At 42.1% G+C, this 20913-nt stretch overlaps 1 protein-coding gene across 1 annotated transcript in view; it reads left to right on the top strand.

The window, feature by feature from the left end:
- Window positions 1-19850, top strand: part of LOC143819312 (uncharacterized) — a 207789-nt gene extending 187939 nt beyond the window's left edge. The window contains exon 6 of the mRNA XM_077300815.1: window positions 19107-19850. Within this exon, the coding sequence (XP_077156930.1) occupies window positions 19107-19153 (47 nt within the window). The 3' untranslated portion in view covers window positions 19154-19850. The remainder of the gene's footprint in view (window positions 1-19106) is intronic.
- Window positions 19851-20913: the final 1063 nt, after the last annotated feature.

Below are 20913 nucleotides of genomic sequence, written 5' to 3'. Positions count from 1 at the left end.
GATCCAGATGGATTCCTGAATGCTCTGCAGGACCTAATGCCCTCCAGCAACTAACATCTTATTGCACTCTTATGAAGGTATATGAGATGGCAGTGAAGATGGAGAAATGGGAGCTTTTCACCACCTCTATCAAATCTGCAAGCTCTTGCCTGGCACGATTGTTCAGGGTGATTTGATCTCTTAATGCCTTTGAGGAAGGGTGCCAAAATAGTGGCTAATTGGATTTGAGCTGTGAGGCATTCGTGAGCTTTTTTGGGGATAAAGTCTTGTCACTACACCATGACCTTCCTGCCACAATTGATACAGAATGTAAACTGGAAACTTCATGGAGATCACAGGGAATGGTGTTTGATGGCTTCAGATGGCTCTTGTTAACCAAAGTGGATAAGTTACTGGGATCAGTGAGGGTGACTACCTGCCACCTGAATCCCTACCCTTCCTAGTTGTTCAAATTGGTGCCCCCTGAGGGATATTATAAATTGCTCCCTGACATCCAGGGAGTTCCCTCAGGGGCTAAATGAGGCAGTGGTCCATCCCCTGCTGAAGAAATCATCACTTGATCCATGTGACCCCACCAGCTATCACCCTGTCTCACATCTTGCATTTCTGGGAAAGGTAGTTGAGCAGGCCACTGCGTAATAGCTCCTGGCATTCTTGGATGAAGCTCCAGCACCTGACTCATACCAGTCAGGCTTCTATCTTGGCCACAGGGTGGAGACCATTCTGCAACTTGCTCTACACAGGCCTTCCCTTGTCTTTGACCCAGAAATTTACAGTTGGTGCAAAATGCAGCTGCTAGGGTTTTCTCTAAGTCATCTTGGAGGGCCCATATCCAGCCAGTGCTGAGGCAACTGCATTAGTTGCCAATTGCATTCCAGATCAAGTTCAAAGTATTGGTATTAACCTTTAAGGCCATTTGCAGTTTGGGCCCCACATATCTGAGGGACCTCCTGTCTCCTTATGCCCCTCACTCTGTGGGTTTAAATCTGCTGGTGGTCCCCATCCCACAGGAGGTGCACCCAGACTTGACCAGGGCCAGAGCCTTCTTGATACCGGCCCCAGCCTTGTTGAATGAACTCCTCGAAGAGCTGAGGCCCTAACAGAGCTGGTGCAGTTTTGCATGGTATGCAAGATGGAGCTCTTCCACCAGGCATTTGGTTAAGACCAAGCCATGGAAGATTTGTGTCCTCCTTCAGGATGCCTGGTACACCTAGGGCAGGAGGTGCCCCCCCCCCAAGGCCAGCTGGGTGGGGAGTGTAGGTGTTAGGCATTTTTGACCCATACTGGACTGATGAGTTGGGAGGAATGAAGAGGGATTACACTGCCAAGGGCTTTTAAAATTGCATTTTTAATTTATGGAGGTTTTATTATAAACCGCCATGAGCCAGCTTGGTCCAGAAGTGGCAGTCAATACATTTAATTAATAAATAAATAATAAAAGTTATTGCCAGCAATGCAATTAACACATGGAAGTCATTTGGGATTGTTTTCAGTGATGGCTTCCTCTCCATATTAAAGTTTGCGCCTTATCCCTGCAGCCATCAAACTTTTCCATGCTAAAATTATGTCCCAGCTCATATTTGACTGCCCTTTATGGGTTTCAGCTTTTAAAATCTGTTGAGGGTGTACAATCTGTGTTTTATAGACAAATTGTGTGTGCCTCCAATTGTTTCTCTTACCCTGCCATTTTTCCAGAATTTGGTCAAATTCAGGTTGAGAAAAGGGTCTGGATAGCTACCTTCACATTTTGGGGTAGACTCTGTTTTAGGTCAGGAACTGATAGTCTTTTACTCTGTTTAAAAAGTGATCATCTTAAATTTTGGTGGTTCCAGGTTACTTGGCTCATATAGGCATTGATTTTGATTTCCTATTACCTTAGGAAGAAAGATGCATTTATTCAATTATTAAGCAGATAATATTAGATCATGGTCATCAAGAACTTATGCCCACTTTGCCCCGGGTTTGCTCTCTAGCATATTTTTGTATCTCTCTGTAGAGAAGCTCTGTGTCCCAATATTTTTATTTACTAGACGCTCCATCCCAAAGAACAGCTTTCTTTCTCTCATGGATGAATGCCTTTCCCTCAAAGGTTCTTGAGGAAGGTTTAATCACATTCCATACCATGCAAGACTCTGTCAATGCGGTTCTGGCTGTCCTGACTCTATCTCACATATTTTGTTAGTTTGCCCCTTATATGACAGATGCCATGGTGATAGCTTTAGTGCCCTGCTGAGAACAAAGTCTTCTGTTAATTAGTCTTTGACCCTGCAATTTTTACTGTCCGATAGAAATTCAGATGTAACTACTATTGTTGCTAGAATCGTAGCTAAAATGTTTCTATGAAGTGTTGTTCATCTTGTGTTTTACATTTTATGGCTTGTTTTATTGTTTTATGTCTTGTTTCATTATTTAATCCCATGGCCTATTTTATTATCTAACTGTATCCTTTATGTTGTTTTTACATATGATTTATGCCAACTATATGAAGTTTGTGCCTGTGTAGGGTTTTCATGAAGTGAAAAATGATTCAGACAATGGAACCCTTTAATTCCTGCTCAGTCAAATAACTACATCACCACTGAACAAAAAAAAAAACATAAAACACATACAAAAATAACACAAACATCACAATCACAACCTAAAATTTGACTTTCCACCCAGCTCGCCCCAGGTGTCCACTGTTCATAGTATTTCTCCAAGTTTTTGTCCTTTAAAAGTGCCGTTAATCTAGCTGAGTCCGCAAGGCTCAGCATCTTCCTTAACCAGTCTTTCTGAGCGTCTCTATTTAGCTGCATACACCAGTCTTGCTGCTGCTACTGCATAAAGAAGGTGGGACCTCCTATCTCTAGATATATCCCCCTCTATAAAGCTCAATTAAAAATATTTCCAGTTTTTTCTCCAAGTTACAATTCATACATTTTTAAAATTCCTCAAGTATTCCACTTCAATATTTTCTTGCCTTTTTACAAACCCAGTACATGTGATAGTAACCCCCTTTTCAATCTTAATAGAAATCCCCCTTTCCAACACTTGTCTAGCATTTTTTATCCCACTTTGCAATCTTTGCTGGGGTAAGATTCCATTGGTACATCATTTTGTATTGGTTTTCCCTAATTGCATAAGCAAGGAGTAAATCTCATGTCTTGCAGCCACAGTCTTTCTCAAGTAACTAAATTAATTGAGTGACTAATGTCCTTAGCCCATTGAATCATTACTTCCTTAACTCTCTCTTCTTCCATGGACTACTCAAGTAGATATTTAGAAATCTCTCAACCCTCTTTGTCTAGTATTTCTTTCTGAAATCTGGAAATCTGAGGGACAAATCCCTTTTTTATGGACCTTAAATAGGTATTTAATCTGAAGATATAAAAACCAATCAATAGATTTTACCTGAAGTTCTTCTCTAGATAGGATCTTATGATGTCATAAGGGGGAAGTAGTTGGGGGCAGTAGAACATCACAAATGAGAGACAGAGCTTGTTTTTTTATGCCCCCATTATCCATCTCGCATTGGTTGGCTGATTACCAGTGGTGTCATATCCCATGCTCTATTTGACCTGAGAAGGGGACAGCACAATGGGCCCTCTGGCCTTAATAACCATGAAGGCATTTCTCTACCCTTCTTTTAAAAAGGGTACAGCATGTGAGGATAAATTCCTTTTTCTGCATGGCACACTAATGTGAGAAGACAGTCAACAAGAAGAGTTATAAAAAGCTTCCATGTGAAGGCTTGACCAAGTTCATAGGTTCATGAATTGTGAATCACCTCCATGTATACAAATCTCAATTTATCAGCACTAATCCCAAAGTTTTTTTTTGTGTTCCACACATAATAATTAGCATAAAAGTACAAAGTACTCCCCCAAGTCAGTGTGGTGCCAGCTGAGCTGTGTGGGTGATCATAGATATATTAGAAAGGGCTCTCTTTGGCAGATTCCGCACAGTGACATCATATAAAGCACCTCAGATAGCATCAAAGCCTTCTGCCAAGTATAAGGAAGCAACTTTCTTGCAAGCATATTTTACAAAACTGAGACTGTTCCTACATTTCTCCACAAGAACAGACTAAAACACTTGGGTCTTTTTTTTAAAGATGAAATATGCTTATAGAATTAGAAACAGGAGGGAAAAATGATATTTTCTCTCTCTCTGGCAAAATAGTAGGATTCAGGAGCACTAAATGAAGTTGATGGGTATCTGAGCTATGACAGGTGAAAGAAAGTAATTTTTCACACAACCAATCTAATTCATGGAACTCCTGGGATGTAGTGGTGGCCACTAATGTAGTAACTTTGAAAGGGCTTAGACAATATCATGAGGAATATGTTCCTCAAAGGACCCTTAAGTGGGAACGGACAAATGAGAAATATAAGACATCTTAATAAAACAGGTCAAATTGAGTAAGAAAAATGAATTAGAATTATCTGCTGCTTCACTTTCTTTATGTTTTGTAAAATTTTGCAAAATTCAGAAAAATTTTCTTCATGTAGCTCCAGAAAGGTGTCCACTGTTCATAGTATTGGAACTTTAGTCAGTTCATTTCTATAGTTCACTTTGGGTTATCTTAAAATGCTTTTCAATCTTTTAAAAGAGTACAGACAGATGCACTCAACATGTTTCTGCAATGTGGGGGTATGCCATGTGGAGAGCAGTCTTATACACTTAAATTAAAACATGACAAATTAAATCTGGAATGGACTGGATTAAGCATGTTTAATTTACTGGCCAAAATGGATGATGCAGTTGAAATATCTTCTGCTCTGCTTTTCAGGAAAGTCCAAAATTAATGAAGTCTCATGATTACTTAAAAACAAGGAGACAAATAATTGTAAATATCTGGTATATATATTTTTAAAGTTACTAAATGTTTCTCCAGCAGGTGGCTCAGGCTTGTGGAATAAAACTAGAATATAATTAGACTTATCTAACATTGATTAATTCTTCCATGAGGACATGCCGATGGAAAAATGTGAGTGACCAAAAAATATCTCTGGAGGGGTCAACATATACAGCAGCATGCTGATGGATAAAAAATGTGAAAATTCAACAAATTAATGAGGTTGAAAGCTTCCCAGAATGTAGAGCCAAAGATTAATATGAGGCCAACAAATGCACACAAAAGTGACTTATAGGAGTATTGGATAAGAAGCTTACCTATAATTTATTATCCAGAGATTCAAAGATGCCTCCATAGTTTCTGCATGAATTGACTACAAGAGACAGCTAAAATTATCTGCATACCAAATAAATAATGTCAAATGACTCAGTAATATATACTTTAATGCAGAAAATCACCAAAGTCAATAACCTGTCTGGATTCAAGATCCTTTTAGTATCAATGACCTACTCTAAAGGACTCACACTATGCACAGTGCATCAAAGGGAACAAAATGTAAACTGGGTACGAAAAAAATCTGTAGTTTCCTATGATTAAAGTAAATTAGTGCATGTCAAAGCACAAAGTAGGAGGTTGGGGAACAATAGGAACAGTTCTGCCAGCTGCATCCAAATTGGGCTTCCTTTTTTCCCTTGTGTAAGAATAATACCCTGATCATGGCTAGAGGTATGGACCTATTGGTGGGAACCACAGAGCAAAAGACAGAGGAATTTTGGCCTTTGGCTCTTAGCCCATGACTTTCAATTTGTGGCTTTAGATGAGCTATCTGAGTGGAACTAGAATCAGCTGAAAATGTATTTTACATATATTTACTGTTTGTGTAATTAAATTGCAATTTTGTAAGCATTGGGAAAATTAAGATAGAAAAAGCTCCCTTAACACAAATACATGAGAAAAAAGCAAGGCAAGTTAACAGAATTTCTAGTTGATTGCAAATGAGAGAGATGGTAGATACAAGCTGCCCATCCTTGTTGCCATGCTCATCTGAAGTATCTGTTCCAAGGTGAAACCACTAGCTTCACCTTTGTTTCTTTCCCTCCTGTCTTGATCGTCTTGGCTGCTGATTCCTCTGGAACATTCTCTTGGCTTTGCCTATTGTCTGAGAGGTTTCCTCACAAGAAATTGACCAGGGCACTCCCCCCCACCCAGCCTCCATAGGGCAGGGGGGGGCAGCTCTTCCCATGGGCTCCATAGGAAGGCCCAGCTCTTCCTATCCACATGGGCCTGCTGCAGCCCCTGCAACAAAAAAGGGAACACAGAATAGGGCTACTGAAGGCCCAATCTGCAACAGGCCCAGGAGGTTGCCAGCCTGGCAGCGATATCATATAGACATGGGGATTAGCTCCATGTCCATATGAGCCCCATTCCTGGCCTTTTCTGCCTATGTTGTTGCTGAAAGAACAGCTCTAGACTTTGGGCTATGCTGAAAGGTGGGACATTTCTCAAAAATTTCTAATGAAACTGTCTAATCTTTCCACAATTTAAGGGTGGGAGTGGGATTGCTCTTAAAGGTGGTTCAGGTTCAAGGTTTTGGTTTTAACCTTTCAGGCCATCCATGGCCTGGGCCCCATGTATCTTAGGGACCGCCTGGCTGACTATGCCCACTGTAGACCAATGTACTGCAGAATAAATCAAGCTGGCCCCTTCCTACAGGAGCCCATAAGTTTTGAACTCTTGGAATAGGAGTTGTATCTGCAAATAAGCCCATTCCTGTGTTTTAATGAAGTCAAATGCCTTTTATGGTTTTAACTGTTTTAATTGTTAATATTTTGGATGTGATGTTTGTAATGCTGTTGTAAACTGGCATCTGGGAGGGCGTTCACATAAATCCAAACATAAATTAATCAATAAAATGGTCACCCATTCAAAGTGAAGACATTGTTTCTTAACTTGCCTCAATAGGTAAAGGTAAAGGTATCCCCTGTGCAAGCACCGGGTCATGTCTGGCCCTTGGGGTGATTCCCTCTAGGGTTTTCATGGCAGACTCAATATGGGGTGGTTTGCCAGTGCCTTCCCCAGTCATTACCGTTTGCCCCCCAGCAAGCTGGGTACTCATTTTACCGACCTCGGAAGGATGGAAGGCTGAGTCAACCTTGAGCTGGCTGCTGGGATCAAACTCCCAGGCTCACGGGCAGACAGCTTCAGACAGCATTTCTGCTGCCTTACCACCCTGTGCCACAAGAGGCTCTGTAGCATTGTGACATCATCATATCAATCGGACAGGAATGCCCACAAAAAACTGTTTCTAGGTGGGAGACAAAAAAGAAAGAAAAGAAAATGGACCTTGAGCTAGCAGGGGAGTGCAGCTATTGTTTACCCTTGACCGAATAATGGTACACTCCTTCTATCTAGGATAGTTGTTCTCTTCCATCAAATGTGCAGCTTCAGGAAGGATGCACATGGAGCAGTGAGGGAGGTAGGGAACAACTGCCTAGCCAGCCAGATCAGCTGAATCAACCCTGGTGGTCTGTGGAGTGACAGATAAAGGTAAAAGGTAAAGGTATCCCCTGTGCAAGCACCGGGTCATGTCTGACCCTTGGGGTGATGCCCTCTAGCGTTTTCATGGCAGACTCAATACGGGGTGGTTTGCCAGTGCCTTCCCCAGTCATTACCGTTTACCCCCCAGCATGCTGGGTCCTCATTTCACCGACCTCGGAAGGATGGAAGGCTGAGTCAACCTTGAGCCGGCTGCTGGGATTGAACTCCCAACCTCATGGGCAGACAGCTTCAGACAGCATGTTGCTGCCTTACCACTCTGCGCCACAAGAGGCTCTGGAGTGACAGATGGCACAGCCAAATCACCCACACATCCAAGAAAAGAAAAGAACAGAAGAGATGAAGCAGCAGAAGATCGGGAGAATAACTGCAATGAAAGTAGCAAGAAGGCTTTGCTGTCCTAGGAAATATTTCAGCCCCTCTGCCCTGAAGCACTGTTTCCACTCTAAAAATTTAATGGACTAACATTCAGCACAGATTTAGTATGAACTTCTGTTTTAAAAATGGGTCTTCCTACTCTTTTTTTTATAGTTAGTACATCATACTACTCCTACTCTTATAGAAGTATTATCACTTGAATAGGGCTGCTTTACTCCATCTCACCATAAGGTGCTGGCTCCCTCTATAGAAAGCAAATCAGAATCAAACTCAGAAAAGTCATGCATCTCTGAACCTGGAGAGGAATTCACTTCTATACGTAATGCCTTTGAAAATACTAGACAAGAAACCCAATATCATCTAAATAGCTGATGCAACTTTCTTTTGTTCCTGGAGAAATTATTCATTTGTTCATCACTGTCAATATACATGATGTTTCACTAAGTGCTCAAAGGAAAAAGTAGCTGGTTCTCTGTCTTCCAAGGCATTTATAATCTCAAATTGATGCTGGAGAAGCCAACTGAGGGAGAAGTGGGAACAGCAAAGGATAACAAGTGATAGCCTGTAACACTGCTCATATACGGTGTCTCAGTTAACTGAAGTGTACTACTAAGTTTGCTTATAGCATTTGTGATACAGGCTGACAAAGTACAGTGATACAAAGGAAACTATCAGGGCTGATGCAGTGCATGCACTCAGCCTTCTCTTAACAGACTCGGCAATAGGTTGTGCCTTATGCTGTCTTTGGGAGCAATCAGTAGCTGTTCATGAACTAAACTTCATGTGCACCCAGCCAACATGAATCAGCTCATGTAATGTAATATGTTTACCTGAAGAGACAACAGCTTGAACAGCAGTTTTTCTGACTGGAGCTGATTTGGGTTCAGTCCAACCAACATGGCTGCTGTGCAAGCCCTGAACAGGCTGTGCAGAGAGTCTGATTTCTTAAGAAAACATTGTCTACATCACAAAACTGACAAGGCTGGCATCTGTGGGATCACCTCACTGTGAATTAAAAGCTGCCGCCTGATGATGATGTGGCAACACTGTGAAATAATATCACAAAATAACCGTTTGTAATGCATTGGTATCATCCTGGGAAGAGGGAGAGGAGAGTGAGGCTGAGACAGGTGGAGGGCATGTGAGACTGAAGGGGAGTTTGGCATGAGAAAGAGATGGGAAGAAAGACAGAGAAACAAAAGCGCAGAAAAAAGAGTGGCATGAGAGAGGTACAGAGGTTGCCAGGCAGAAAGGGTAGGAGCAGCAGTCATTATAGTGAAGTGGCAGGGAGTATGATCATGTCTACTTAGCAGAGAAGGAGAAGGAAATGGAAGCATGGTTTTTCAAGTAGAGGATGTCTAGTTGCCTCTTGGAACAGGGCTTTGTTCCTGGATTGCTGCTAGGCTTGGTGACCTGAATGGGGGAAGAGAACAGGTCCAAGAGGCCAGTGAGATACCAGAGAGGGTGTTGTGTTAGGGACAATTCCTTTGTGGCTCTGTAAATAGGCAAGTGAACCCAGAAAGGAGATAATTGAAATAGAAGAATAGCTGTTTTTTTTAATACCCTGTTTTTTGCTACCCCAAAAGAGTCCCAAAGTGGCTTATGAACACCTTTCCCTTCCCTTCCTCTCCGCTCAATAAACACCCTGTGAGGTCGGTGTGGGTGAGATTGCTCTAAGAGCTCTGTTCTATAAAAACAGCCTAAAAGGACTGTGACTGGCTCAAGGTCATCCAGTTGGCTGCTTGTGGAGGAGTGGGGTATCAAACCCCATTCTCCAGATTGGAGTCCACTGCTCTTAAGCACTACATCACATGGGCTTCATCTCTGTCTGAGGCCTGAGTCATCAGTCTGAGCCAGGGTTTTCCAGCCACAGTACTATGGTACTGTGATGACCCTGCAATGGTACCACAACATGGGAGATTTCAGAATGGTGGCTGGGGATAACCCTTTCGTTGGTAAGTTCCTGGAGATTTGGGGGTACAACCTTGAAATGTGAAGGAAATTCTTAAAGGGTAAGGCTTCAATGTCCAGGGGTGAGTGAGGAAAGGGAGAGCAATGGCTACTGCAAGTGACTGGAACTCCAGATGCCTAATTTAAGACCAAAACAGCAACTGTGCAGGTTAGTCTGCACAGTTGGATCTGATACGGACAGATCCATCTGTTTTGGAAACAATTCAGTTGAATTGAATGGTGTTTGCTTACAAATAAATACATTTAGAATTGCACCTTATTCTCATACCCTTAGGTTAAAACAATATTTACAACAATATTTCTTCCATATTTAGCGAAGAGAGAAGAGCCTATTTAGCATACTGCACACACGAATGAAACTTTCTCATGTAACTAACATTTCTTTCTTTCTTTCTTTCTTTCTTTCTTTCTTTCTTTCTTTCTTTCTTTCTTTCTTTCTTTCTTTCTTTCTTTCTTTCTTTCTTTCTTCTTTCTTTCTTTCTTTCTTTCTTTCTTTCTTTCTTTCTTTCTTTCTTTCTTTCTTTCTTTCTTTCTTTCTTTCTTTTTTCCAGAGTTTAGAGTTCACCAGGACCCCTCTTTGTGTGTAGGTGATGCACGGAGCTTTCATTCCAACCCCAGATCGATTCAGTCCCTGCCCTCTACACAGAATTCGATTTCCCTTTGGATTTTGGGCAATTTAAATTTTTCTTCTGCAGCAAGAAGGATTGGTCCGGAGTGACCCTACCTTTATTGTGCGATATCTTAGAGTGCTTTTAATGCACAATATTTAAAGGCTGTTTTGAATCTTGGCTCTCCTCCATGGTAGAGGAACCGGGATTGGCCACAGGTGGTCATGTGACAAACTTGCCTTAAAGGAGAAGCCCCTAATTTTTCTCAACTTCTGTCGGTCCTGGATTTTTTCTCCCTTCTCTGCCTTTTTCGATCATCTCCCACCCCCCTCTAAGAAAAGAAAGAGGCTCCCTGCTTGGCTCCTCTCCCCCCACCCTTCAAGAAAAGAAAGAAAGAGGCTTGGCTCCCCCCCCCTTCTGAACTACCCTAACCATGTGCAGAAGACTTTCCTGTTTCAATGGGGGGGGGGGAAGAGGAAGATCCGAGTTCAAAGCAATCTGAATTCAACAGGATTGACAATTGAATAAACAAAGTAAGTGCAGACTCTGCCCTGGTGTTTCTGGCAGGGAGATGTGGTCAGCTGACATCACATCCTGGTACCTCAAAGCCTAAAAAATATTTCAACGGTACCTCCACAGTCCAAAGGTTGAAAAGGGCAGATCTAAGCAGCAGCTGTTCCCCCATCCCTGAGCAACGTGGGAGATAAAGTGGTGAGAGAAAGAGCTGGGCAACACATGAGCAAAATAATGTTAGGAGAGGCACAAGGTCTGAAGGACTCTGCCTTTGGAATTTGCCTGCCAAAATATTGTCTGAATGCCACTAGTGAATGAGGGTATATGAAAAATGATTCCAAAGTTCTGTGATTAGGATCATCTATATTTTTTAAAGGTTAAGAGATCTTTTTAGGTAGGGCCATGATGGGACTGTGAAGCCCCAGTGCAAAATACTCATTGGAACTGCTATTTGCCTCTTGAAGGTATTAGAATATTCAAGATATGCAGTGTGTATGATTCAAAAGCATATGATGGGCATCGGAGATGTGCATTTGGCATAGTTCCTGATATTTTTCAAGTTATTTCATCCTGTGCACTGATTGACTTATATGGAGACTTCCTGCTCCTTTGAACAGTCTCCCTCCCAGCTTGCCTCCAGAACAGACTGAATGAAGACAACAGAACAGTGAGATGGGTTGGTCTCTCTCTCCACTTTTTATACAGAGTTGGTTTCTCTTCACAATACAACTGATTTGTTTCTTTAAGCAGCCTAGTGCTTTCTCCTCTTTGCATATTTAAACTCTACCAACAGGAGGGAACATAGAAGCATCCACAAAGTATCTCTATAGTTTACCTGTGATGCATATAAAAGCTTGGGTGGGGTGGTGGAGATTGCATTCAGGAAAGTGTCTTGGAGAAATGGTTAAATCCTGTTTGCCTATATCATGACCTTGATCTGTATTGGTTCAGAGCCAGTTTGGTGTAGTGGTTAGGACTGCGGACTTCTAATCCGGCATGCCGGGTTCGATTCTGCACTCCCCCACATGTAGCCAGCTGGGTGACCTTGGGCTCGCCATGGCACTGATAAAGCTGTTCTGACCAAGTAGTGATATTAGGGCTCTCTTAGCCTCATCCACCTCATAGGGTGTCTGTTGTGGGGAGAAGAAAGGGAAGGTGACTGTAAGCCACTTTGAGACTCCATCGGGTAAAGAAAAGCAGCATATAAGAACCAATTCTTCTTCTTCTTCTTCTTCTTCTTCTTCTTCTTCTTCTTCTTCTTCTTCTTCTTCTTCTTCTTCTTTTTCTTTTTCTTTTTCTGCTGCTGCTGCTGCTGCTGCTGCTGCTGCTTTTAGCCTTAAAAATAAATAAATAAAAGGGCATAGTATCCACGGACTTCCTGGATTGTGTGTGGCTGTAAGGAAACAGCAAATGACATGCATCTGATAGGATATCTTATTACCCTCGTGAGTGAGCAACATTTATGTGAGTTTGGCTTAGAAAAAAAGCTGAAATTCTCAGGGTCCCCCTCCCCCTTTGCAAGTATTTTGGCAGTGTTGAAAGTCTCTCCCCCCACATTTCAGTGAGTTTTTGTTGCTCTTTGCAAAACTGTTGGCTTATTCATTTACTATGTCCTCAATTGCTCTCAGTATTGTCATCACATATCCAAATATTGATCCAGTGTATAGCATCATACCATAACCCTGTTTACTGCATTATCCCTGACTGGGTGGAGTCACTCAAGTGACTAATCCAGGAATAGGAAACAACAGCTGCCTGTGTCTGTGTGTAGAAAGGAAGCAGCAGCTGGGAAAACAATGGCGCCAAACAGGATTCTTTTCAGAAGTGAATATTAATATAATCTAAGTGTTTTAGGGGAAATAGATAGCTATCCCACAAAAACTGCTTGTGTTTACCCAGATATAAAGAGTGGAAAATATTTCATGAACCAAATTTCATAGACTCAGGACTTTATAGGAGGTAAAAAGGTAAAGGTAAAGGTATCCCCTGTGCAAGCACCGAGTCATGTCTGACCCTTGGGGTGACACCCTCTAGCGTTTTCATGGCAGACTCAATACGGGGTGGTTTGCCAGTGCCTTCCCCAGTCATTACCGTTTACCCCCCAGCAAGCTGGGTACTCATTTTACCTACCTCGGAAGGATGGAAGGCTGAGTCAACCTTGAGCCGGCTGCTGGGATCGAACTCCCAACCTCATGGGCAGACAGATTCAGACAGCATGTCGCTGCCTTACCACTCTGCGCCACAAGAGGCTCTTTTTATAGGAGGTAGGTAGTCCAAAAGTGGGGTTTACTTCTGAGAAGGCCTGCTTAGGCTTGCTTCCTAGATTTGTCCATCCTGATTTAAACCCGAGTCTTTGTGCTTCTCCCTCGACTTGAAGCAGAAACCCATCTGCACTTGAGCATGAGACTGCTCTTCCTAAAGGAGCGAGCGGGTGAGCAAGAAAGTGGGCAGGAGGAGGGAGAGATGAGATGAGATGCCAGCAACAGCCTTTCACAGAACGAGGCAAATCTCTGCGGAGAGATGTCTGGGATTCTGGAGCACAGTCACCTTAAAGCTTTTAAAAAATAAATCTTGGGAGGAAAATCTTGTAACCCGGAACTAGGAAGTCTTAGAACTGGTGCCCAGCCAATCAAGGACAGCCTGCTTCTCTATGGCAGCAAGGAGGACATTATTCTGGGAAAACACAGATCTGCACTTTAATACCGGAAGCAGTTTGGCCAATTATACTTCTCTGCTCCTGGATATCGTGGGAGAATGATAGGGTCACCGTTGCTCAATATAATTGGCTACAGATGGGAAATTTAAATCGCCCAACATCAAAATGGAAATCACATTCAGTGTAGATGGCAGGGATTTAATCGACTTGTGACTGGAATAAAAGCTCCATGCAGATTCAGCCCCAGTCTTGCCTTCTGGATTAGCAGAGACCCCTTTCATGGGACAGATCTTCTGATATCTGTTGAGTATAATCCTGATCCTCTTCACTTTTCTGTTGACCAAGCCAAACATATTCATCAGAATTGAGCAGGGTCAACACATCCTTCACAGTTCCTCTTGCATGTCTCAGATTAGAGTGAATAAGGGATTAATGCACCTTAAATCTTCCTCCTCCCTTTCTATTGCCCTCCTCTGTAGCCAGTTAGCTAGTGTACTTGTCCTTCCAAGTCTTAGTTTCTGACTCATTGGAGCATGCACATCCTTCTTTTTTTATATATATAATTTTATTATTTATTATTATATGAAGCATTTACAGAAAAGTAAAGAGAAAAACGCGACCAGCTGATATGGTTTGCCATCCTCTTTTAACATACATATTCAGTTCCCATCACATATTAATCCTAATCTAGAAGTTTTTACCATTTTTCTTAGCAAAATGATTGTTAATACATATGAGAGTATGATCTATTATAAGAATATATTCTATTATTATCTTAAGTGATATATGGTCAGTCTCTTCATAAATTGGCCCTGACCTAAGAGTTACTGCTGCTGTCTTGTTAATACATATGAAGTATAGTTTGTCATCTTCTTTTAGCATACATATTGGAATACATATTCAGTTCCCATCACATATTGATCCTGATCTAGAAGTTATTACCATCTTTCTTAGCAGAGTAATTGTTGATACATATAAGAGTATAATCTATTATAAGAATATATTCTATTATTGTCTTAGATGATATAAAGTCAGTTCCCTTCATATATTGGTCCTGTCCTAAAAGTTACTGCCGCTGTCTTCTCCACAGGAAACCAGGAGAATGCTCAACTGTTCAACACATCCTTCAGGTGGTCGCAGAAAATGAAATTGTGTTTTTTTCCATAGTAGAGTATTTCCGATTGTCCTTCTGTCAGGGCCAAAGAAGTCTCTTGCTTGATTCTTGCTTGCAGTCGCCTTTAAGTAGGCTCTGTATACTTTATCAATCTGGATCTCTTCCTCTGGTCGCACAGAGATATCTCCTGATAGCTTTTCGCGTGCTGTCGCCTTTGAATAGACTCTTTTTATTTTGCTGATCCAAGTCACTTCCTGCTCTAAATAGACTTCCAGGTTTTCGGTGCTTTCCTTCCTTAAATCTGTTTTCCCAAGTTCTTCCAAGGTGCTTTGGATTTTTACGTCCCTAGCTCTCTCCCCCTCCTGTTGATTAACTTCCAGACATTGAATTCTTGTTTGTATTGTTGGCTGAGCTGTGTCATCAGCTGCTCTCTCCAGACCGTCGTCTCCGTCCAAAAGCTCCCCCTTAGTCCCTCGGATTTCCTTTTCCACCTTATTGACTGCTTTCAGTATCTTTGAGTTCCCTTCACATAACAAATGGAAAAGCTGTGCCTTAGTTAATTTTTCCATAGTTCTAGGCAGTCACAAAGTATAAACAGAAAGTCTCGTGAGGTCTCGCGGGAGCATGAGTGATCCCAAATTATCAGTTTGTCGATCTCCGTATCAAGTCAGCTTCCCCCACTGAACTCTCTCCAGCAAAACTTTAAAGTCTCTCTTTTCTTAAGCTCTCTCTTTGTTTGGTTAGTGGGTATAATTAGCTGGGAGCCTCTCACTCGACGAAAGAAGGAATTCACTTGTAAATTGGTTGGGGGGGGGGGAGAGCTTGTGGGGAAAGAAAAGGAAAAGCCAGAAAGCTTTCAATCCTTACTGTTGTAGACTTCAGCTCCTGTCAGTCTAGTGAAAGATGATCTGGGAAGGATGTAGGGTCAGCTTGTCGTTTCAGGCTTAGAAAGTTATTTACGACAAGGGCGCCATCATGACCTTATGCACATGCCGCGGTTGATCCGGAGACCTTGGTCTCCCTCCCTCTCCACAGATCTGTAGGACCCTCAGGATGCCGTTCCCGGTTCCTGGGGCGACCGGCGAGCAGATTTGCGTATCTGCTCAGGTCAGCCAGGTGCGGTTGCTCCTGACCCTCAGCATGGCTTAAGAGCCAGACAGAAGCCCAGCTGTTACGGCGCCATCTTCAGTCGTCTCCCGACATTTTCGGAGCATGCACATCCTTCTAATTTCTGCTTCCTTGAAGGTTGATTATGTTGGCAAAATTTGAATATGCAAAGAGAGTGAGGCATCAGGATGCTTGAAGAATAAAATAGTTTTTATTCATGAAGCGAAACAACTATAGAAAGAGAGAGACCTAATTAGCTGTCTTAGCTGCTGTCTACAGTCACTCTGTTCAACTGCTGCTCTGGAGACAAGCAGGGAGAAGTGAGCTTAAATGAGCAGGAAGTCTCTTGTTAAGCCAATCAGGGCACTGTAGAATATAATTTGAAAATAATTAGGAAGTTCTTATTCCAACCATATTAAATACAAATTTCCTCTGATGTCCTTTGCTGGATACTCTTTATATTAATCTCAAATCTACAGATCTTGCATATTCCAACAGACTGATAGGAGGTTTTACCAATTGGGTATGAGTGGGCTGAGTTCACTCATCTGAACTCACTCATCATGAGATCTGAACCATGAAAGGTGTCTCTGCTAATCCAGCCTCAGCCTCAACCTCTACCTCCATTGAAAGTTACCCCAGCCTTTCTGTAGCCAACTGGTACTGTTCCATTAAGGCATAGGGCAACTCTGTGTAGCAGTTGTTCTTCTCTTGCCTGACCCTGCTGCACACAGAGCTTCAGTGGGCATAGCGCCCGGAGGGTAGACTGCCTTCTGTGTTGACTAACAGTGGATCTGACTACTGCTGAAGGCAGGACATTGCCAGGCAGGTTGCTTCAGCTGGCCAGTTACTAATAACTTCATTATAATAGCAGAGGGGGATAGAAAAAGGTATCTCTGGCCCATTCTGCATGGCAGCTATGCCGGGCCACCGGTGGTGTGTTGCAGCAGAGCTGCACTCTCAGCATCAGTTTGTGTCCCCACAGGGGACATATTTCAGTGCTGGACCTGCTCCAGCACCAAAATGTGTCACCCCGGGAAACACAGCGGTAGTGGAATGGTTTTGCTGCATGGGCCCCCCTCCAGGGGTGGTGGTGGTCATTTCACATGAAGGTAGAATGCAATTCCACCTTCCTGACACATTTTTAAAAATGCACTCTGCACTGTGGAGCTGACCAGGGCATGTTTTGCTCCCTCTGGCCCACCATATGGCAGGGAGGAGCTGGGCCTGGAAGGTCCTGTTGGCTCCCACAGAAGGCTAAGGGAACACACAGGAATCCACATTCCCTTAGCAGGGGACATCTAGGGCCCAATCCATGCCAGATCCAGGAGGGTGGTGGCCTGGTGGTGACATCATGCGGACTCAGGGATTAGCACTGTGTCCATATTGATGCTGCCTGTGTGGAATCAGCCTCTGTCTGTGAGCTCTGACTTGCTGCTGCTTCAGCAACCCAACCACTTTTCTAGGCCCCTACATTACTTCACTGCCCTCTACCTGCTGTGGGACAGGTACTACACTGAGCCCCGTGCTGCCAACCTCTTCACCACCATCTGCGATCCTCATGTTTTTCCTCAACCTAATGTTTCAAACTTCAGCTCTGGCCCAACTGGCAAAGGAGAAGGAGATGAACTCCCACTTGTTTGCAGTTCATAGTGGGGACAGCTGCAACCTTTCCTCAAACATACCTGGTTAGGCATTATAGAAAACGGAATGCTGGAATAGCTATGTGCCAAGGTCATAGGTTGCCTATGGCACCAAAAACTTTGGGACAGCCCTGGATGGGTCACTGTGCAAAGTATAAATTTGGACTTTTTGGTCACCATATGTGAAAAGGGCTGGAAACCGCTGCTCTAGATGAAAGCTAACCAGTGCAGAACATAACAGAACGATTGCATCTGGTATCTTCATTATTAAGGCTTCCATCCTAAAGTCTCATTCAGTTGGATCAGCAGTAGCAACTCAGAGGAAACAGCTTGCTGCAGACTCCCAACCTGCTCCTCGAACAGTTTTTTCAGGCCCAGGGACCCCAAGGAGCACAGTTTCAGGTGACCCAGATAGTTGCCGTGAGAGGGAGGAGGAGAGAATTTGCCTCTCTGCAGTTCAATGTCACGTCGGATCCAAGTCTATGCTTTTAGTAGTGCAACTTAAAATCCTATTCGCTTTTGAAAGCAACATATCATATTGTTGACTCAAGTTCATCTTGTGAGGAACACAGAGCTTTTTAAATAATGAGCAACATTTTTGATTCTTTCTTATAAACTGAAAAATAAAACCCAAACCACGGAACGTTGTATTAATTAAAAGCAAAAGACTGCTTTCCATGTTTCCATTTACCTTGATTTAGCCAACATCCCAATGTTTTATTTCGTGGTGATTATTTCCCTTTCATGCAGTCAACCAGAGCAAAATTACTAATCAGCTTCTAAGATGAGAATGTTTTGTTCTTTGGTGTTGAAAGTATAATAGTCTCTCATCACATTCTCCTTGTATTCTGTTGTTCTGGTTCCAGTAACTGATGTGTGCTTAATGATTTCAAGTTGTTGAATGAATTTCTTTTTTTCAGGGAACTGTGAAACTAGTATAATATATTAACCCCCATCTCAATCCATGGGGAAATTTGGACCTTGGTGACACTCTGTTCCAAAATAGCACTTTTTCATCTCTTGTGTTATTAAAATAAATCATTACTTTGAAAAAAATCTATTCTCTAGAAGTTCGGGCTCAGAACAGTCTTTAAAAGAAAAAGGTCAACGCTTTATCTGACTGTAAAAAATGAGTATGTTGGTCATGACATTAGTCCATGCTACGCTAATGGCTCAGAATGAGATCCAGAATTCTTTATTCAGGCTTTATGAAACCATAAGAAGAAGTTCAGCTAGCCTATTCTTTTATAATATGTATATCGTCAAGTTAGGGCAAATAACAATGGCCCTTCTGAAGAAAGAAACGAGATGTGTGCAATATATCTCTGCATTCACGGGCAAGAGGGAGACAATGGGTTATTGCATCTCCCTGAAGGAAATAGACCTAAGGATGATATTAACGGTAGAAATTCTTGAGTAGGCACTACTGCACTGTGGGGATGATCAAAGAATCAACTGATCACAGTCTTATGTGATCAAGATGAACTGAACACCAGCCAGGACTGGGATAGAATGTGTGACTGCACTTGACAATATTAATTCAGTCCTTTTTGGGCTCTGAATTGGCCAAATTACAGCCTCCATCATTAAACAAAAAGATTTCAAACCCTGACCTGGAGAACTGTGACACTTGATGAGACTGCCTTGATCATTGTGTTTATTAAAGGGGTCAGCTTGCCCCAAACTCATCTAAAACTTGTCCAAATGTTTTTTTTATCAACAGAAGATCCCTCCCATGAGGAAACCTCAATAATATTTGATGCTCCATGATATTATGGAGTGAAGAGAAACAAGAATGGCTGGATTTTTTATCCTGTTCTGTGGAATTGCTCCAGTGGCTTTGGGAAATTCTGTGGATTCAGTTGATGGAGCCAAGAAACTGGTGTATTAAATGGTAACTTTGTCAACTAAGATAAGATAAACAGCTGCTGAGAGGCCGTGAGAACCATATTGCACAGGACTAGATTTCACACATAAGGGGGGAAAGAGCCCCCACAACAGTTATCACACACAAAAATGCTATTCAAGAGTGCTTTTCCATGAACCCTAGCCTGAAATTCATCACTGGAAAGCACCAGAATGTACTGCTGATTAAGCATTATGACTTACAAACACACACTTCACGAATACCTGCAACTCTGATGAACAAGAAGGCCAGTCTCATAACCTCTCGGATGCTGAGAAGATGTTATAGGTTTTGGGTGCTAAACAATGAATGAGGGTTGAGAGGTTTACAAGCCTGTGAGTGTCTTTCCTCTTCAACCTGCCTGGTAGTTTAGATAGGTACCAATGAAATTGCATTAGCTTGTTTGCTAAGAATCTGATAGGACAGAAGAATGGCAATTAATAGTTTAACATTTAGATTAGCTGTGTTAAGTTTGCTCTCATGTTTGCAACATTTTATTTCAAATATATTTATAAGGCTTGTGGTTAGAACCGATTTAGAAATATACTTCATTTGCTCATGCTTCAGCACTGACTGTCTGCTTATATTATTTCCTGTAACCATGTGATGCACTGGTTTTGTACTTTCTTGTATTCACATTCAGGTTTCAGTGTACAATCTGTAATGTGTTTTTGCAGTGTATTATTCAGCAATGCTTTCAAATAAATCATTTAATTCATATCAGCAATAGTTTGGAGTCTGCATCTTTCTGCTGACAGTCATGTACTCACTTGAATGGGAACCTGTAAGAAAAAAGAGAGATCTCCTTCTTAAGGGGCCTGGATTCACAGAAGATGCCTGTAAACTGCAAAATACAGCAGCGCATTTGTTATCAGGGACCATATTACACTAATAAAAAGGTAACGGTATCCCCTGTGCAAGCACTGAGTCATGTCTGACCCTTGGGGTGACGCCCTCCAGCGTTTTCATGGCAGACAATACGGGGTGGTTTGCCAGTGCCTTCCCCAGTCATTGCCGTTTACACTAATAATATTGCAATTCTTGTTTTGGCTACATTTTGGCTTCCCAGTCTAGTTTAAGGGGCTGGTGCATACTTAAAGACTGTAATGACCTTGAGCCTATATACCCTGAAGGACGCTCTCTCCTGGTAAGAGCCCATGCCACAACTTTAATAACACATCAATGTCTTTGGGTTGCTCTGGCCCCTGTAAAGATATATTCTGCAGCTACTTTTTCTGGGAATTTTCTGGAATTTTCCCCTGTTATTGAAAGGGCTTCTAAATTATCTCTCTCTCTGTGGAATGTTTTAGAGGGCCTGTAAAACAGAATGCCTTCGTTCCTCAGGATGATTGCTTTGTGAGTGTCTGGAATGTTACAACTGCGTATTCCAAGAGAAAAGGTATTCCAAGAGTAAAGTGGACTTATTATTATTATTATTATTATTATTATTATTATTATTATTATTATTATTATTATTATTATTATTATTATTATTATTATTATTATTATTATTATTATTAGATTTATTCCCCACCACTCCCCACCTTGCAGCTCGTGGCGGGTTACAACATCTTAAAATCCCCACTAAAACCCCATTAAAACAATAATTACATTCCCAGCATTA

The sequence above is a fragment of the Paroedura picta genome, chromosome 1 (genome assembly GCF_049243985.1).
Source record: "Paroedura picta isolate Pp20150507F chromosome 1, Ppicta_v3.0, whole genome shotgun sequence".
NCBI lineage: Eukaryota > Metazoa > Chordata > Lepidosauria > Squamata > Gekkonidae > Paroedura > Paroedura picta.
The sequence above is the reverse complement of the archived record's forward strand: the minus strand, read 5'-3'. Positions and strand labels throughout refer to the sequence as shown.